This window comes from Prionailurus viverrinus, chromosome A1 (assembly GCF_022837055.1).
Source record: "Prionailurus viverrinus isolate Anna chromosome A1, UM_Priviv_1.0, whole genome shotgun sequence".
In the NCBI taxonomy this organism is placed as follows: domain Eukaryota; kingdom Metazoa; phylum Chordata; class Mammalia; order Carnivora; family Felidae; genus Prionailurus; species Prionailurus viverrinus.
Window position 1 is genome coordinate 162,477,901 of NC_062561.1, and position 16,543 is coordinate 162,494,443.

The 16,543-nt window shown below is 36.5% G+C and overlaps 1 protein-coding gene across 2 annotated transcripts in view; it reads left to right on the forward strand.

The window, feature by feature from the left end:
* Window positions 1–814: 814 nt before the first annotated feature.
* Window positions 815–16,543, forward strand: part of FAM174A (family with sequence similarity 174 member A) — a 37,338-nt gene continuing 21,609 nt past the window's right edge. For both annotated transcript variants that reach the window (XM_047877626.1, XM_047877634.1), the window contains exon 1: window positions 815–1,460. In XM_047877626.1, coding sequence (XP_047733582.1) covers window positions 1,021–1,460 — 440 coding nt within the window. In that variant the 5' untranslated portion in view covers window positions 815–1,020. The remainder of the gene's footprint in view (window positions 1,461–16,543) is intronic.

Consider the following 16,543-nt stretch of genomic DNA (forward strand, 5'->3'; position numbering starts at 1 on the left):
TTGGCTTGCGGTCCGGCCTCTTTTGTTTATAGTTATCTGCTCAAACCAACATTCTATATTACTGATGTCAAAGTTAAACAGATAAGGAAGATTTTACTCAAAATTATCGCACAACTCTATTCTAGTTCAAGTCCTCAGAAACAGCTGGAGATTTTAAAAGCTGAGGTAGGGTGCATCACAGAACACCTGTGTTTACTAATTGGTCTTCCCGGAGGGAAGTGGTTAATTTTTCTCATAGTTTTGTGACAGAAGGTAGTTTTAGAACTTGGTCAAGGGGCCTGCCTGAGTTAGGCTCTCCTACCCTTCCACAGAGCCTGGGACTTATTAGAGTGGCTGTCTTCTTTGTTGATCACATTTCAAAAAAGATGTTCCTTAAGAAATACAGCCTTTGGTTGTAAAACTGGCAAGAACTTTTAAAAGGATTTGTATCTCAGAAAGGCAGAGAATGAATTTACAATCCCAAGTTTCTAAAGTAAATGCACTAAGGAAAGGAAGTCAGGGTCTTAGAGACAGTGGGAAACATGACCGTAATTTGTACCTGAGCTGAGGCAAAGTAAAGCTCGCCTGATCAATGATTAGCTGTGTTTCTGCAGTTTTGCACCAAGGACCTCAATTATGAGCTTCCAATTTCTAATGGTTTTCCCAAGCAGACTTGCTGCACACTTTACACCATCCTTTCGTGTTTACTTTCTTACCTGTGACGAAACCGAAAGATTTGCCCTTGTCCTGGCAAAGCGCGTGCGCAGACTACCAGGCGCGCCTGACGTCATTGGACGCGCCTGCCCTACTTGTTAGCAACCTAAAGCGTCTGTAGTATCACTGGCTGCTGAGATGTACGAACTTCCGGTTTTCCTGGCCGCTGCCGCTGCCGCTGTTGCTGCCCCTACCACCTGCCACGGCTGGGCCTCAGTTCCCGATTTGGTCACCTCTTCTTCGTTCTCCACTGCGCCCATGGTTCCTCTTGGAGCCAGGGCGGCGAGCCTGGCGGCTCCCGCGTGGTGAGAGGACCGTCCGGGGACGATGAAGGCCCCGCACTGCAACTGCTGCCTCAGTCCCCTCTTGATCTCCGCTTTCCTGCTTCTGCTACTGCTGCCAGGTTTGGGAGGGCCTTTGGCTGTGCTGCTGCAGGCGGCCGAGGCCGCGCCGGACCCCGGGCCTCCGGACCGCGGGCCGCGGACCCTGTCGCCCGTGCCTCCGGGTCCCGCTGTTGCCCAGTCCACGGGCCGCGCTCCCGCAGAAGCTAAAGGGCCGCGGGGCTCTGAGGGCGGCAATGGCAGCAGCCCCCGGGCAGGACTTGGGTCAGAAGACTCAGGAGGGAAGGCCGGGGAAGAAGACTCATTGGGTGGCAGCCTTGCTGTGAGCCCCAACCCCGGTGACAAGCCAATGACCCAGCGGGCCCTGACCGTGTTGATGGTGGTGAGCGGCGCGGTGCTGGTGTACTTCGTCGTCAGGACGGTCAGGTGAGGCAAAGCCTCAGTGAGCTTTCCCTGCAGGCCTAAGATGGGCTGCCTGGTGACCTAGCAAGGCAGATTTCTTTGACCTGGTGTTATTCCTCCCTGCCCCCATTATCAAGGGTGCCTGCCTGAGATCATGACGGTTGTCTTTAAAAGCCTATGTACCCTAAGAAGTTAAACAACCAAATAGTTACTCGCTTTCATTTATAAATTATAAATTAATACCTCACCTCCAAATCTCTTTACCTTGTTCAAAGGGCATGCTTTCCTCTTAGGAACTAATTTTGTATTTGACCACACTATCTTGTAATACTTCTGTCTTTCTGCTTTATATATTGTTGCGTACTTTCATTTTGCCTATCAGAATGCAGACCTCTTAAGGGCAGGATTCCTATTTAGTAGCGTCTGTGAGTCCTAGAGTTCTTTGTACGGTACCGTTACTTACTAGAAAATCATTATTATTTGGAATAATAGTAGTGCAGAAAAACCTTATGAATATTTTATCTCATAAAATTTAAAAGAAGAAAAGTTATTCCTTACCAGCATTTTCTTGTTATTGGTCTTTAATCTTCCCTTAAGTAATTTGCTTATACTATATGAAGTTTCCTGCATTCCACTGTTTTCGACCTGGAAAAGTAACAATTTGGTATGCTTCAATCTATGTCATATACCCCATTAGTCAGAAACAGCATTCATTTTGCATGGCACAAAGTATTTAAATGCACAATGTTATCAGTTGCATGGTAACATTTCCTTTCCTATGTGGCAAAGGAAAAAAAAAAGGCAAATATAGTCACTTTTAATATTGGAGTAATTATTTAATACCTAACAAAACTAAACATATCTGACTTTAAATATACCAAATTTTGAATTAGTAAGTGGATAAATTTGATATTTCACCCTCTGAAAAATCCTTTCTAAAATGAATTCATCTATAAATAATAGTTCTAAGTCATTCAAAAGTTTAAATTTACAAAATAAATTTTTTGAGCCTATTCTTACTATAGAATGCTAGATTGTGGAGTTCTTTAAATATTAGATTTGGAACAGAAATGATGACTTAAATAACACCTTAAATATGACAAAGATGACTCAGGAGAGTAAAGTGATTTATCTAGTGTCCCACGGGGTCTAAGGATAATCCAGGATTGTAAATTCCACTCTTTGTTTGAATTTTTTTCCCTTTTTTTTCCCCTTTAACAAGATGTCTAGGTCTGACATATGATCAGACTTTTGATTAAGTAGACCAGGTCATTATGTTGTAAATACCAGGTTATGAATAAAAGTAGATGATTGATTGCCACTTATTATTCTACTTAATGCCTTATAAAGTTGCAAAGGAATGATATAATCCAATTGGTGACATTTATTATGATAATAACCTTCATTTGATACATTCTTTTATTACTGATGTAAATTGTTTTATGGCATCAATCATAATATTTAAATATTCCATGTAGTAAGATTGAGTTAGAACAAATCTGTAATAAGACTTACAACGTTGAAAATCTGTAAGATGATTAAAGTGGCTTCGTTGGTTACTCCCTCTCTGAAGAGTTGACTTACAGAGCCAAGGCTTCACTCTTTGAAGGATCCATCCAAGAAAAGTGCTGAGGAAGCACTAAGTAGTTTTTACCTCTTGTGGAGTTTTGGTGTAGTATTAAAAAACAAACTACGCAGTAGTATCTAAGAAGGCTATTAAAATGCTCTTCCTTTTTCCAAGTTCATATCTATGTGAACAGCAATTTTCTTCATATATTTCAACCAAACACATTGGAAATGATTGCAGGAGAAAATATGAAAACCTGGCAGTTTATCTTTTTCTATGTAGTTCTGTTTGTTTAAGCCAGACATTGAAGGGATTTGGAAAAGTCTGTCAGTGTGACTTTTTCACTTTTTTGGTTTTCTTTTTGACAATATATTTTTCATTAAAAAGTTAACATGTAATGGATTTATCTTAAATGATATTTTAAAAGTTTCTTACGTTTAATTAACATTAAATATTGATATGCATAGTTCACATAAATATAAATTCTTTGGAATCCTGAATAATTTTTAAGAATGTAAAAGACCAAAACATTTGAGAACCACTGGTGTAAATCGCATTATTTGAGGTGGGTACTATTGGTTCACAAAGCCAGTGAATCCAGGTCCACTTTCTGTTAAAGTGGAAGTAAGTAAATATTCGTGAGGTGTTAAAGACATTACCACCAAACTGAGACTTTGTTTTTGATATAAAGATTAGAAGACTTTGATATAAAGATTGAAGCAGAAATTATTTTTCTCACTATCTGTTATTTAGCGCTATCTGTATAGTCCTATGAAAGTCCAGAGTACCCTGAGTATTATATTTCTTATACTTGTAAATTATGGGCCTGATGATAACTTTGGGATGATCCTTATGTTTTTATTTTGCTTCTATAATTTGCTTTTATAAATCTTATATATAATGTTTATTGCCATTGATTTTCTGTCTTCATTTCTATAATGCTCAGAAGAGTACAGACTTTTCGGTATGATTCTATTGGATAACTCACTAACATAGTGTATGTTAAAAGCCAAATTCTGAACTATAGCTTAGGAAAACTGTGCTCTTTAACCAGCATCTAATATATTCATTCAGTTCAAATCCTAAAATTAGCTGGCTACCTGATGTCCAAAGCTTGATTGTTGCTGACAGTGTTTCGGCAATGTTCAGAACTCATATATTTGCTTCCAGATTATGGGATGAAATTATTTATTTTGGTGAATTATTTATTTTGGTGAATGCTCATTTTGCCTCCCCACTTTAAAAGTATTTGTCACAGCACACCAGTGCCAGTTTATTTGTGTCACGGGAAAGAATGGGTGAAAATCATTTCCCTAACTCTTATATGGTAACATTTATGAGGAGAATATTTTATTTGTAAAATACTTGAACTCCATGAAATTTCCAAATTGTTTTGTTTTAATCTAACTCAGTTACAATGAATATGTAACTAGAAATAACATTAAGTTGGAAGCTGAAAATATTCCAAAGAACAATTAGATTATCTCAGTAGAAATTGGAAAATGTATACAAAGGAAAGAGTAGGCTTCCTAATATTAAAAATACCCAGTTTCTATGATAAGAGGCTCCTTGTCTGTCTTATCTTCTGCTATATCCTAAGTGCTAAATATTATGTACAACATATGATAGGCGTTGTATAAGTAGTTGTCTAATGGTTGAGCATTCTTATTTTTTTTTATATAGTTATAGATGGTGAAGATTTAGCAATTTAATTATATTTGCTTCTTATTGATAGAATAAGGAGGAATGAACATCTCCATTAATACTTAGATTTCCTTTCTCTCTGTAGGACATTCTTGTCACAGTAAAATCTATAAAGCAAGAAAAAAAATTGTAGGGTCAATATTTTTTAGCATGTAGGTTGATTATTATAAACAATTATTATAAGCAATTTTGGTATAACTTTGTGAAGAATGGTCCTTGCCTTAAAAGCAGGAAATTATTTCTTTTTTCATGCCATGGCATTGATGCTTTTTCATTTTGTATTCAATATGGTATATTAGGAGACCAAGGCTCAGATTCCAATCCTGATCCTTTCTTCCTTTCTGATCTTTAGCAAGTCACTTAACCTTTCCAGTGTAACATCTCATTAAAAATGGGGAAAGAAAGGTACTTTATATAGTGGAGATGAGCATGAAATTTAGTATGCTGGCCTTTATTTAGGCAGTCAGTATTTATTCAGCTGCGAATAACTAGGCACTGGGGATCTGTTGTGAGCGAAATAGACATTTCTTCCTCCATGGCACTTATAGACTAGAGGAGCAGAGAGACACTAATCAAACAATTGTTATAATGAAGAACACACAGGATGCTATGAAAAAGTAATAAAAGGCAAGTACTATTAATACCTAGTGTCTAGTAATTACACAATATTAATTTAATTTTAATTGTTCCTATACCAATAAGCTAAGACACAAAATTAGTTTTCTTTAAAATAACCTTAATTTCTAACTGAAACATTATTTTTTTAATTTAATTTTATTTTAATTTAATAATTATTTTATTTTATTTTATTTTATTTTATTTTATTTTATTTTATTTTATTTTTTAACATTATTTTAAATAATTTGTCCAAGGACACATGGTTGGGCCATGGCAAAACTGCATTGAAACCTAGCTCTGTCTGAACTTTTCCAACATGCCTAGTTACCATCCTGCTTCCTGTGATTATTTAAAGTAACCAATTTAAAGTGATACTGTACATAAGGATGGCTAGCTTATTTTCAAACAAAAAACAAGTGAATATTATATGCACAGTATCTTTCTGTTTAAAACATGAGTTTTGTGACTATTAAAAGTCTCAAATTTTATTTTTAAAAAGTGAGTTAACCTTGGCATTTATTGATTATTAATAAATAATTTAATATCCTATATTAAATAATTTAATATCCTACCTCAAATAATTTAATATCCTACCTCAATTCCCTGCTTCCCATCCCTCCTCCAAAGGTTTTCTTGATTTGCTAGACACAGTCTGGGAGTAGTGTTATTTTACAGCAACTTCTATTAATCTAATCATACATATTTCTACCTCAATTCCTCCTGGAGCAATTCATTATTGAATTATGGATGTGGGATTGGTAATGATATCTTTCCCATCTGGTTACTTACAAGAAGCTTGCAAAATCATAAGACATCAATAGGAATCACTCATTTTAGGCAAAAATAGGGAATGCTTTCACTATTTAACATTTATATATTTTCTCACTGCCATTTATTTGGTAAATACTCTTGAGCACTTAAATTGTGTCAGTGGTGGGCCTTATGGTGAGAATTAGCAGGGCTCAAGATGCGAGAAGTCTCTGCCTTTTTGGGACTCCATTCTATGTGTTTATGCATCCTTGGGAAGTGGAATTTTCTCAACATGTACAAATTGTCCTGGTTTGGCATCATTTGTTCAGCTAGGTAGTATATATTGAATGTTTTATACAAAGACTCAGAGCTTGGAAATATATTTAACAAGTATACATTCTTAAAGAATTGATATTCTTTGCACAGATGAAACTTAACCTTCCCAAAATGTTTAGCCGTACACTTAAAATACTGTAAAATGTTAATTTGGCTTTCAGGTCAAATGCCAAAATGTCAAGGTGATTATGTATCAGTGATATACCAATCTCATATGTCCAGGATCATTGAGAAATGAAGTTGATGGAGAACTTAGAGAAACTCTATGAGAGCAGAGGCAATTTACTTATTTTTCATCCAGGACTAAGCATAGTATTTGCACCCAGATATTTAATAAATGGAATAGGTTTGACTAGACTAAGAAAATAAATGTTTAGTTAGGGAAAATAGTCATTAGGTTTCTCAAAGGAAATAACATCCCTCCCTCCCTCGAAGAAAGAAAGAAATGACATCCCTCATCTATCTCCTTATATATACTTTTCCTTTCCTGCTTCCTTCTAATATTAAAGAATTAGGTTACTGCTTGTATCACTCACTATTTTGGTTGAAATAGTAACCATAAAACATGGTTTCATAAAACAGCCCTGGCTAACTTAAACTAGAAGGGATTTATTTATTTATTTATTTATTTATTTATTCATTCATTCATTCATTCATTTATTTATATCTCAAAAAGTCAAAGAGTAACTAAAGAATCAGGTTTGGATAATAGATAGGAACTAAAAGCAGCTTAGGAGATAACCCAAAACAGAAGTTTCTTTCCACCCTACTGTATAGATATGCAGTGGTTTTCACTTTTTTTGTCCCTCAGCTCAGGGACTGAATTCCTTGGATGGAGAAATAAATTTGGCCTATCTTTTAGCAGAGATGGTAGCAATCCTAATATCTCACCAGACTATTGTGGCAGAGATACTACCAATAAAGGAATATGAGTGCAAACAGGAAAAGGATGCAGTCACCAAAAACAACAGATGTTTACCTCCCTGATCCATCTTTGCTCTAGGTTTCAAGGAGGAATATAAATTATTCATACCCATCTTGCTAGATGTTTTTTAATCCAACGGTTTAAAATTTTTTTTAACAGTTATTTATTTTTGAGAGAGAGACAGAGTGTGAGTGGGGGTGGGGCAGAGAGAGAGAGGGAGATACAGAATCTGAAGCAGGCTCCAGTCTCTGAGCTGTCAGCACAGAGCCCAATGCAGGGCTCAAATTCACGAGCTGCAAGATCATGACCGGAGCAGAAGTCAGATGCTTAACCAACTGAACCACCCAGGCGCCCCTAATCCATCAGTTTAAAGTGCCAGTTCTCATGCCTGGCTCAAAAAGTATACTGCAATTTTACCACCAGTCTGTAAAGTCACTACCTTCAAATTACTAAGTGTTCTTTTTTTTCTTATTTTTTTTTAATGTTTATTAACTTTTTGAGAGAGAGACACACAGAGCATGAGCAGGGGAGGAGCAGAGAGAGAGAGAGACAGAGACAGAGACAGAATATGAAACAGGCTCCAGGCTCTGAGTTGTCAGCACAGAACCCGACAAGGGGTTTGAACTCATGAACTGAACGGTGAGATCATGACCTAAGCCGAAGTCGGACCCCCAACTGACTGAACCACCCAGCCTCCCCAAGTGTTCTTTATTCTACAAGGAGAGTCTTTATTCTGAACAGTTTGGCTGTATTTGTTATCATTTAGTTCTTGAGTAATTTTTCCTCTCCTGACTTCTGTTCCATTATGCTATCATGATCCCATTTCAGTGTAGCCTGATGGGAAGTCAGATTCCCTGAATTCTTATAGTAGCTTTTTATGAGAATACACTTGGTGTATATCCTTGGATGAGTTAAATGGCAACACTAAGGTTTAGCTTAGGTGTTGCAAAATAGGGAAAATGATAGTATTTACCAGAAAGGATTGTGTGAAGAATCTCTACAAAACACTTAGCACAGTTCCTGGGGCATAATAACGGCTTAATGAATTTTAATAGTGATAACTATTATTTTTCTTCTTTCATTACTCTTTCCTGATCTCTTCCACTTGTCTTTTCTGTTTTCACCTGTAATAATCTTGGCTTTAGGGAATGCTTTTAAAACTATTTCTTCCCTCTGTTTTTGTTTTTTACATGTGATAACAGGATTTTCTGTATTTAAGCAGTGTTCATCAGGTATGCAGTTCTGGGAGGCAAAAGCAATGAGGTTAATTTGTTGGGGGTATCTGGGCCAGGGCAATGCTTCCCAACCTTTTCCATGTCATGCCATACTTAGAAATTAATATCCATGTGGGGTAAATGCTTGAGACTATTTACCCTGATCACTGTCCACCTTGAACCCTGATAGCAACCCAAGGGCTGAGGGTATTTTTGTTTTGGCACATCAGTAAACCATTTTCATATATGGCACAGTGGTTGGGGAGTGTTTGTAAAATAGTGATGTATGTGACTATGCAAAGAAGTGGTTGGACAAGTTATTGTATGGGCCACGTTTAATTCCAGTCAAATCATTTCATGATTCAGTTTGAGTGACTATTATGTCACTTGATAAACTGTTCTGGGCATTGGATCTTAAAGGATAAGTAAGATGATATTGTTTCTCAAGGAGCTTAACATCTAGGGTAAAGTAGATGCTTTTTGTGATAACACATTGAACTTTTAGGAGTATGTTGCAAGAGATCAAGCTAATTGGTGGGGGCTGCTTGGAAATCTCATTCCCATAGACAAAACTACTTGGACAGTCACTTAATACAGCAAAAAATATTAAATTTGAATAGAAGGCTTGTTATTCCTAATCAACATGAATGATCTAAAAACTTTCCCTACAACTGAATCTACTTTTCAGTCGGCCTTTTCTCCTGGGATATGTTTTGGTCACTCTTAACAATCTCGGCTATGCTGTCAGGGAGAAGTATTGAATAGAAGAGAGAGAGGAGTATTCGTTTAAGAATGTAATGTTGAAGTATATTTAGATATTAGTAATACGAAAAGAGCTAGTTGAAAAAGAAATATTGAAGTTAAAGGAAAGGAAGGTCCTTCAGAAATCACGGAGAGAAAGAATCTGAATAAAACCAATGTATAGGAATAGCGTGGGTGAGAAGGGAGAGATAACCTCCGTTGAAATGTCCCTATTTTCACACCTTTCATTTCCTCCTCTGGTTGTTGAAGTCTGGTTTTACTTCTACCATTCTAAAAGTGCCCTTGCAGGGGATAATTAATAACCTTTTCACATCAGTTCATGGACACTTTTCCTGTCTTTCTTGTAGCACTCAATATTTTATCTCTTACTTCATCTTCTGATTTTCTTAACTCTTTCAATATTTGTTGTCCATGTTATCCATGAACTTATTTCTCCAAGGACTCTTCTTCCTGCTCTTAGAATTCTTTTACACCTCTAATCTGAAGAACAGTCCATATCTTATTCATATTTATTCCCTAAAGACCCCACCGAGTTCCTGGAAGACAAAGACTTTATTAAATGTTTGTGGAAGAGAATGACTTTCACCTCTTTTATATTTGGGAATTTACTAGGTCCTTTCCTTAACTCTGCAGTTTGATTGCCCATGTGATCCATCAAATGGATCTGAGTGATCCATCAAAAATTCACTTCTTTAAATACCACCTCTAAGTTATTAACTGCCTCTGAGTTTCCATCATGTATAACCACCCAACTTTTACTGGATGTATGATTCAAACTCATAAAGTTAAAACTTGTAACCATCATTTTTGTACCCAAACTTTTGCCTCACTGTTCTCTAAAGGTAAATGGTATCACCACATACATAGTTTCTTGAACTAGAAACCTGAGCCATGCCAAGTCTCCCTTTTGTTTACCTTCTACATCCACTCATAGAGTTTCATTTTCTAAATAGCTCTTGACTACATTACCACTTGGCCAGCTTCACTAATATCACGTTCCTTTAGGCTCATATCATTTGACTACTGGTGGTACTATTCTAACTTGTCTCTTCACTCCCAAGTATATTTGTCTTTCATCCTACATTCTAAACAGCTAGCATTCCTTTTGAAATGTAGATCCAATCATTCTCTGTGCTTATAATTTGTGCTTTATGTCTGTGCAATATGGTAGCCAACTACATGTGGCTTTAAAAACTTGAGTAAATTAGAATTAAATTCTATTTGGTGGATGCACTAGCCACATTTCACAGATCAATAATCACATGAGTGTATTGGCTACCATATTGGACTGCACAGTATAGGATATTTCCATCATTGCAGAAAGTTCTGTTGGGCATTGTTATTCTATGGCATCTGATGGGATAAGGGTCATATTCCTCAGCTTAGCATGTAAGGTCCTCCTCAATCTTGTTTTCATCATTTTCCATGTATATCTTGTGTTCTAGTCTCAAATGGGCCATATTTTTATGGAAATGTATTTTTCAAACAAAGAGATTGCATGCATTCTTTGTTTTATCTAACATTTCTTTTAAGATGGAAATAAAACATCAGCTGTATCAAAAACCCTTTGTGGTGCCAGACCCCTTTGTTGTCTTAGCTCATTCAGGGTGCTATCACAAAGGTACTACAGACCATGTGGCTTATAAACAACAGACATTTATTTCTCACAATTCTTGATGCTGGAAGTCCAGCATCATGGTACTGACATTTTTGGTATCTGGCTAAAGCTTAGTTTTTGATTCATAAACAGTGTCTCCTAGCTGATTTTATTGATTCTTTTAATTTTTTTAAATGTTTATTTGTTTTTGAGGGACAGAGAGAGACAGAGCATGAGTGGGGGAGTGGCAGAGAGAGAAGGAGACACGGAATCCGAAGCAGGCTCCAGACTCTGAGCTGTCAGCACAGAGCCCAACACAGGGCTCGAACTCACAAACTGTAAGATCATGACCTGAGCCAAAGTCAGATGCTTAACTGACTCAGCCACCCAGGTGCCCCACTTCACATATTTTCTGTACTTGAAGAGCTGTGGACTCAGCATCTGTGGCTGTGCAGAAAAGTCAATTGGGGCCCTTTAAAATACATAAATATTTGTATATATTTATTCAAGATAATATTCATTACATATATCTAAGATAAATGCAGTAATCAGGATGAGTTGTATAAGTGTAACTGGGAGATGCATTTTCTGGTAACTAAGAAAGTTTGGATTTGGGACAAACAGGAGAAACTGAATTGAGAAGCATCTTGTTAGTTATAATGGAATTTTTCTGAAAATCAAATAATCAACAAATAGAATTATGAAACTTTAGTGCTAATATTCAGATGGTATATTCCAGTATACTCCTCCAGTATATTTGGACCAATTGTTACAGCCATTGTCTGTCTTGATTAGTTGATTCTACGTCTTGCAGTTGTTAAATAGCTGAATATCTAGAATACAACCTCTGCTTTTCCTTCTCTTCAGAGTTTGAGTTGTTTTGTCCATTGCCCTTGTTGGTATTTATCTTCTATATTACAGCATTTGCCTTTAACTTTATTTTTGATACTGTCAAATTTATGTTTTTAATTTACTTTAATTTGTCTTTTCTCAAATATGAGAAAGACAATAAAAAGTTAAAGTTGGGTTGCAAGGTATGTCTTGATAAGTTGCATTGCTCAGTATGATGTAAAACATAGCATGAAAAATACCTCAATCATAAATTTGGAATCTTACAGTAATTAAAATCATTTTCCTAAGAAATCATTTAGGTTTTTCCAGGGCGCCTGGGTGGCTCAGTCAGTTAAATGACTGACTCTTGATTTTGGCTCAGGTCATGATCTCATGGTTCGTGAATTTGAGTCCCGTGTTGGGCTCTGTACTGGCAGCATGGAGCCTGCTTGGGATTCTCATTCTCTCTCTCTCTCTCTCTCTCTCTCTCTCTCTCTCTCTTTCTCTCCTACTCTCTCTACCCCTCCCCTGCTTGTGTTCCTCTCTCTCTCAAAATAAATAAAACATTTTAAAATAAATCATTTAGGTTTTTACTAGTTATTTTTCAGAGATATTTACTGTTAATTTCTTTCATATTATTTTTTTTTCTATACCAATAAATAGGCATAGACTTGGCAATTCTCAGAATAACGTGAAGATACTGAGTCTACTTAAGAGATAATGTTATTCCTTTGAGGTGGCCAAACTGTGTTATGTTTTTCTAAAGTAAAAATGCACTGAGGCTTGTCTCTAGTTTATATTATAATTTTATTTATTCACTGATTTTCTCAGTAATAAGACAAAAGGTGAAAAATAAACTTTTGTACTGGCTAACGTACGTACATACAAATGTGTACATGTGTACTATTCCATGTAGGCTTCTACTCCTCTTTTATACTCAAGCCTGTAAATATCAATTCATGTTAGCAATACTATATTTTGAATAATTATAATCCTATGTTATCAATTATATCCTTTTTCTTTTCATTAGGCATATTAGACATATAGTTCATATTAGTTCATGTATGTTTATGCAGAACTTTCATAGAAATTTTTTTAATTTTTTTTTTTTTAATTTGGGAGAGTGCACGAGCACATATGAGCTGTGGGAAGGGGCAGAAAGGGGGGAGAGAGAGAATCCCAAGCAGGCTTCATGCTGTCAATGCAAAGCCCCACATGGGGCTCCATCTCACGAACCATGGGATCATGACTTGAGCTGAAATCAAGAGCTGGATTCTTAACCAACTGAGCCACCCAGACACCACTATAAAGCTTTTTTTTTAATCAACATTATATTACTTTATCCTCACCTCTTATGTAGATGATTTTACAGATATTGGAATGCATTTGAGAGTCTGAATATTTTAATCAGGGTACCATAGCTTATGCTGAGATAATAAACAGTCTCAGTTCCAATGACTTAATGCAATAAAAGTTTATTTCTCCCTTATGAAAATGCAGCTGTAGGCCTGGGCTCTCCTCCAGGAAAGTTGTCCTCTGCATAGCAACTCAGCAATTTGGCTGACTTTGATCTTAGGGTTTTGCCCTTTCAACCTAAGCCCGCTACAGTGTCAGACCTTGGTAAAAGAGACTAAAGAATGCCCAGGGGCTTTGATTGCCTCTGCCTGGAAAGTAGCCTAACTGAATGATGAGCTGGGAAGTGACAAAGTGAGAGAGAGTGTGTGTGTGTTCCAGATTTGGTGAGCTCTAGTAATGTCTGCCATATAAAGTGATATATCAAAGGTCATTGAGCTACAAAGTATCCAAGTTCCTGCAGAATCCAGAGTTTGAATTCTATTTTTGGTGTTCCTTCTATATTGCACAGCAGTTTTTGAAGTGATTGATTGATCAGTTTTTCATTGGGATGAATTTGTATTTTACAGAACAGGAAAACAAATTCTTAATGATACTGAAAATAATAAACAATTAAATAACGCTTTTGCAGTTAGCTTAGTCTGTACTATTTCCCAATGTTTTCTTACCCATAGGATACATTATAATGGATGCACATTGATCCCCACTGGAAAATTATCCTAACTCTTTTTTTTTTCTTTAACTATACTAACTCTTGAGAAAGAGTTAATCTCCATCGAAGCTTCAAATTGCCTCATGTTCATTTTTGCCCATAGTTGCATGTGTTTTCTTCTACATTGACTCCCTAAAGAGTATTCTGATTGGCTTATCTTTATGGGCTAGGCCACATCATGGGTCACAATCCCTTCTAGAGATTGACTGATAGCCCTTGAAAAAAAGTATCTATCCTAGCATGGTTTTAGTTATGGCTGAGAGTAGGGGACTTTTGCACAGTAGAATATACCATTAACTGTTGTTACTCGTTCAAAAAAGCTTGTAGGCAAAGTAATTTTTCTTAGGATAGGGACAGCAGACATGACAGGTCGCATGATAGCAGGTCTTGTTCTAATATTAGAGCTCCATCTTTTTTAGTGGTAGAGGCTGGCTATACTTCCACTGAAACCTAGCACTCTGAGGAGTCCAATTTAAGAACTGTTTTGTTCATGAATTTGGGCTGCTCAGTCTCTGAGGAGAGAAAAAACTGAAAAGGTTTGGATGATCTAGATGGAGCTGAGACTACTGAATTCCTGGAAAAACAAGGGTAGAATGAAAGTGAAAAGTTTTAGTGGGCTTATTATGTGGCACTGATTTTTTATCAAACTCTGCTAAGAAAAAAAGGTGAGTAATATATTCAGAATGGAGGGATTGGTAATAGAACCTGCCTAAAAGATTCTTTAAAAAGAATAACATCAGAAGGAAATACACATCTGAGTTATGGAAGATTGTCAGCCCATCTTAGAGAAGCTAAGATGCTAGGTGCCCTGATCAGTTAGGAGGTTTTTACCTGTAGGTAATAAAATGCCAGTTAAAAGTGACTTTAAAATAAGGACATATTTTGGTGGTGGTGTTGTTTGCTTGTCATGAATATGAACAAGGCTCAGACATGGTTCTGTGATTTTGTGATAGCATCAAGAATTCTGGGTTTTTCCATCCTTGTCTCTTCATAAGATGGCTACCTCAGCTTTAAGCATTCTGTTCTCACACAGTAGTGTTTCAAACACAAAAAAGAAGGGGGCCTTTCCTAGAAACCACACTGCTAGAGTCATCCCCTTCTATCTCATTTGTCTGAACTGCTTTATCTGCTCAGCCCTAAACAATGACTGGCAAAAGGAAAATTATATTTCCATGATAGGTTTACACCAATTATTATGATCATTATGTATCTCTTAGGGCTGGGCCCAATTGCTCTGTAAACAAAATCATGATTCTGTTAAAGCAAAGTAGGGTTTCCTTTTGGATAAACAAAAAGCAGATTCTGTTTCTGTGATCAGAACTAAGAGATGGCCTTACCAAAACATAAATGTACTTGTTAATGCAAGTAGCTACTGGGTTATTAGTTTTACTGCAAAAGGATGAACCAGAAAATGCAGTTCACTAAAATAATATGTTCATTTTGGCATAGTGTGAGATAATTATATTAGGGATCAGAAGACTGTTTTGGTAACTGGTTTTGTGACCTTGTTTAAAATTACTTTGATTCATTAGGAAGACAGTCGTGCTTAATGTTTTAAGATCCCAGACTCAGGAGCCAAATTGCCTGTGTTTGAATCCTAGCTCTACCATTTACTATCTCAAGTTTAATTTTTTCCAAGTCCTGCTTTTCTATGTATAAAATGAAGGTACTTATAGGATTGTTGTGAGGTTTATATCAGGTAATTCTTGTAAGCTGCGTAGCTCACTGCCTGTCATATGTGCAGACTAGGTAAATGTTAACCTTATTAGTGATTTTGTATGTCTAGAGTTGTAATATATTTTGGGGTTTTTACTCTGTTTTTTTGATACCTCTTCACACCATTCTTTATACATGTAGTATTTGACCTCCTAAAATACCTATGATCAGCAAGACGTTAGGACTGGCAAGATTATTAGAGACAGGGTGGGAGCTGAGGAGATTGTAAGAGAAACCCACTAGAGGGGTTGGTCTTAGAGTGGGAGGTGAAATAGTATGAACTTTGTAAATGCTGAGTTGTAAATAGTACTTTAAAGTTAGTTGGGGAATAATTCCATGCTGAATTCTTAGAAGTGGATGTCAGAAGAATTTATCAAGCCTCACATCCCGAGTTTTAGTGCCAGGAAAAGAACACTAGGATATCCTTGTAAAGACCAAGGCAAGAAATGAACAAGGGAGCTATGTGCTATGCACTTACTACATGACATGTCCTAGCTAAGCTATATGATACTTATTTAGGATTTACTTCACCTGGGGCTATCTACCATTATAAAATAGGAGACAAGTCTAAACACAGGAACTGATTGTATGTGCTAAATTACAGGGAGCTAGGTGAGAAGAGATCTATCAGAGAAAATAGTGCAGTATCCTAAACATAGATGAACATGCATTTGATCTTTTTTAACTTTTAGGTGTTAGCAGTGAACATTTTACTGGAGATAAAGAATGGCAGGATACTTTGTTGAGGGAATCTTCTATTTAGTGCTGCACTTGGTCAAGGTCATGATAGTGACAGAGCTTGGTAGCTGATAGGCCAATAGAGAGGACCCAATTATAATTATGAAAGGAAGCCAAAAGAATTTTTAAAAAGCACCATAGTCTGAGAACTTCAACATGGGGTCAATTGCTCCTGAGAGCATTATTGTTTTACAGCAAAATGGAATAATCATAATAATATTGAGACATCTAAAATAGTAGAATTAGCTCATTTTATCCTGTATAATAGGGTAGAGATATTGTTA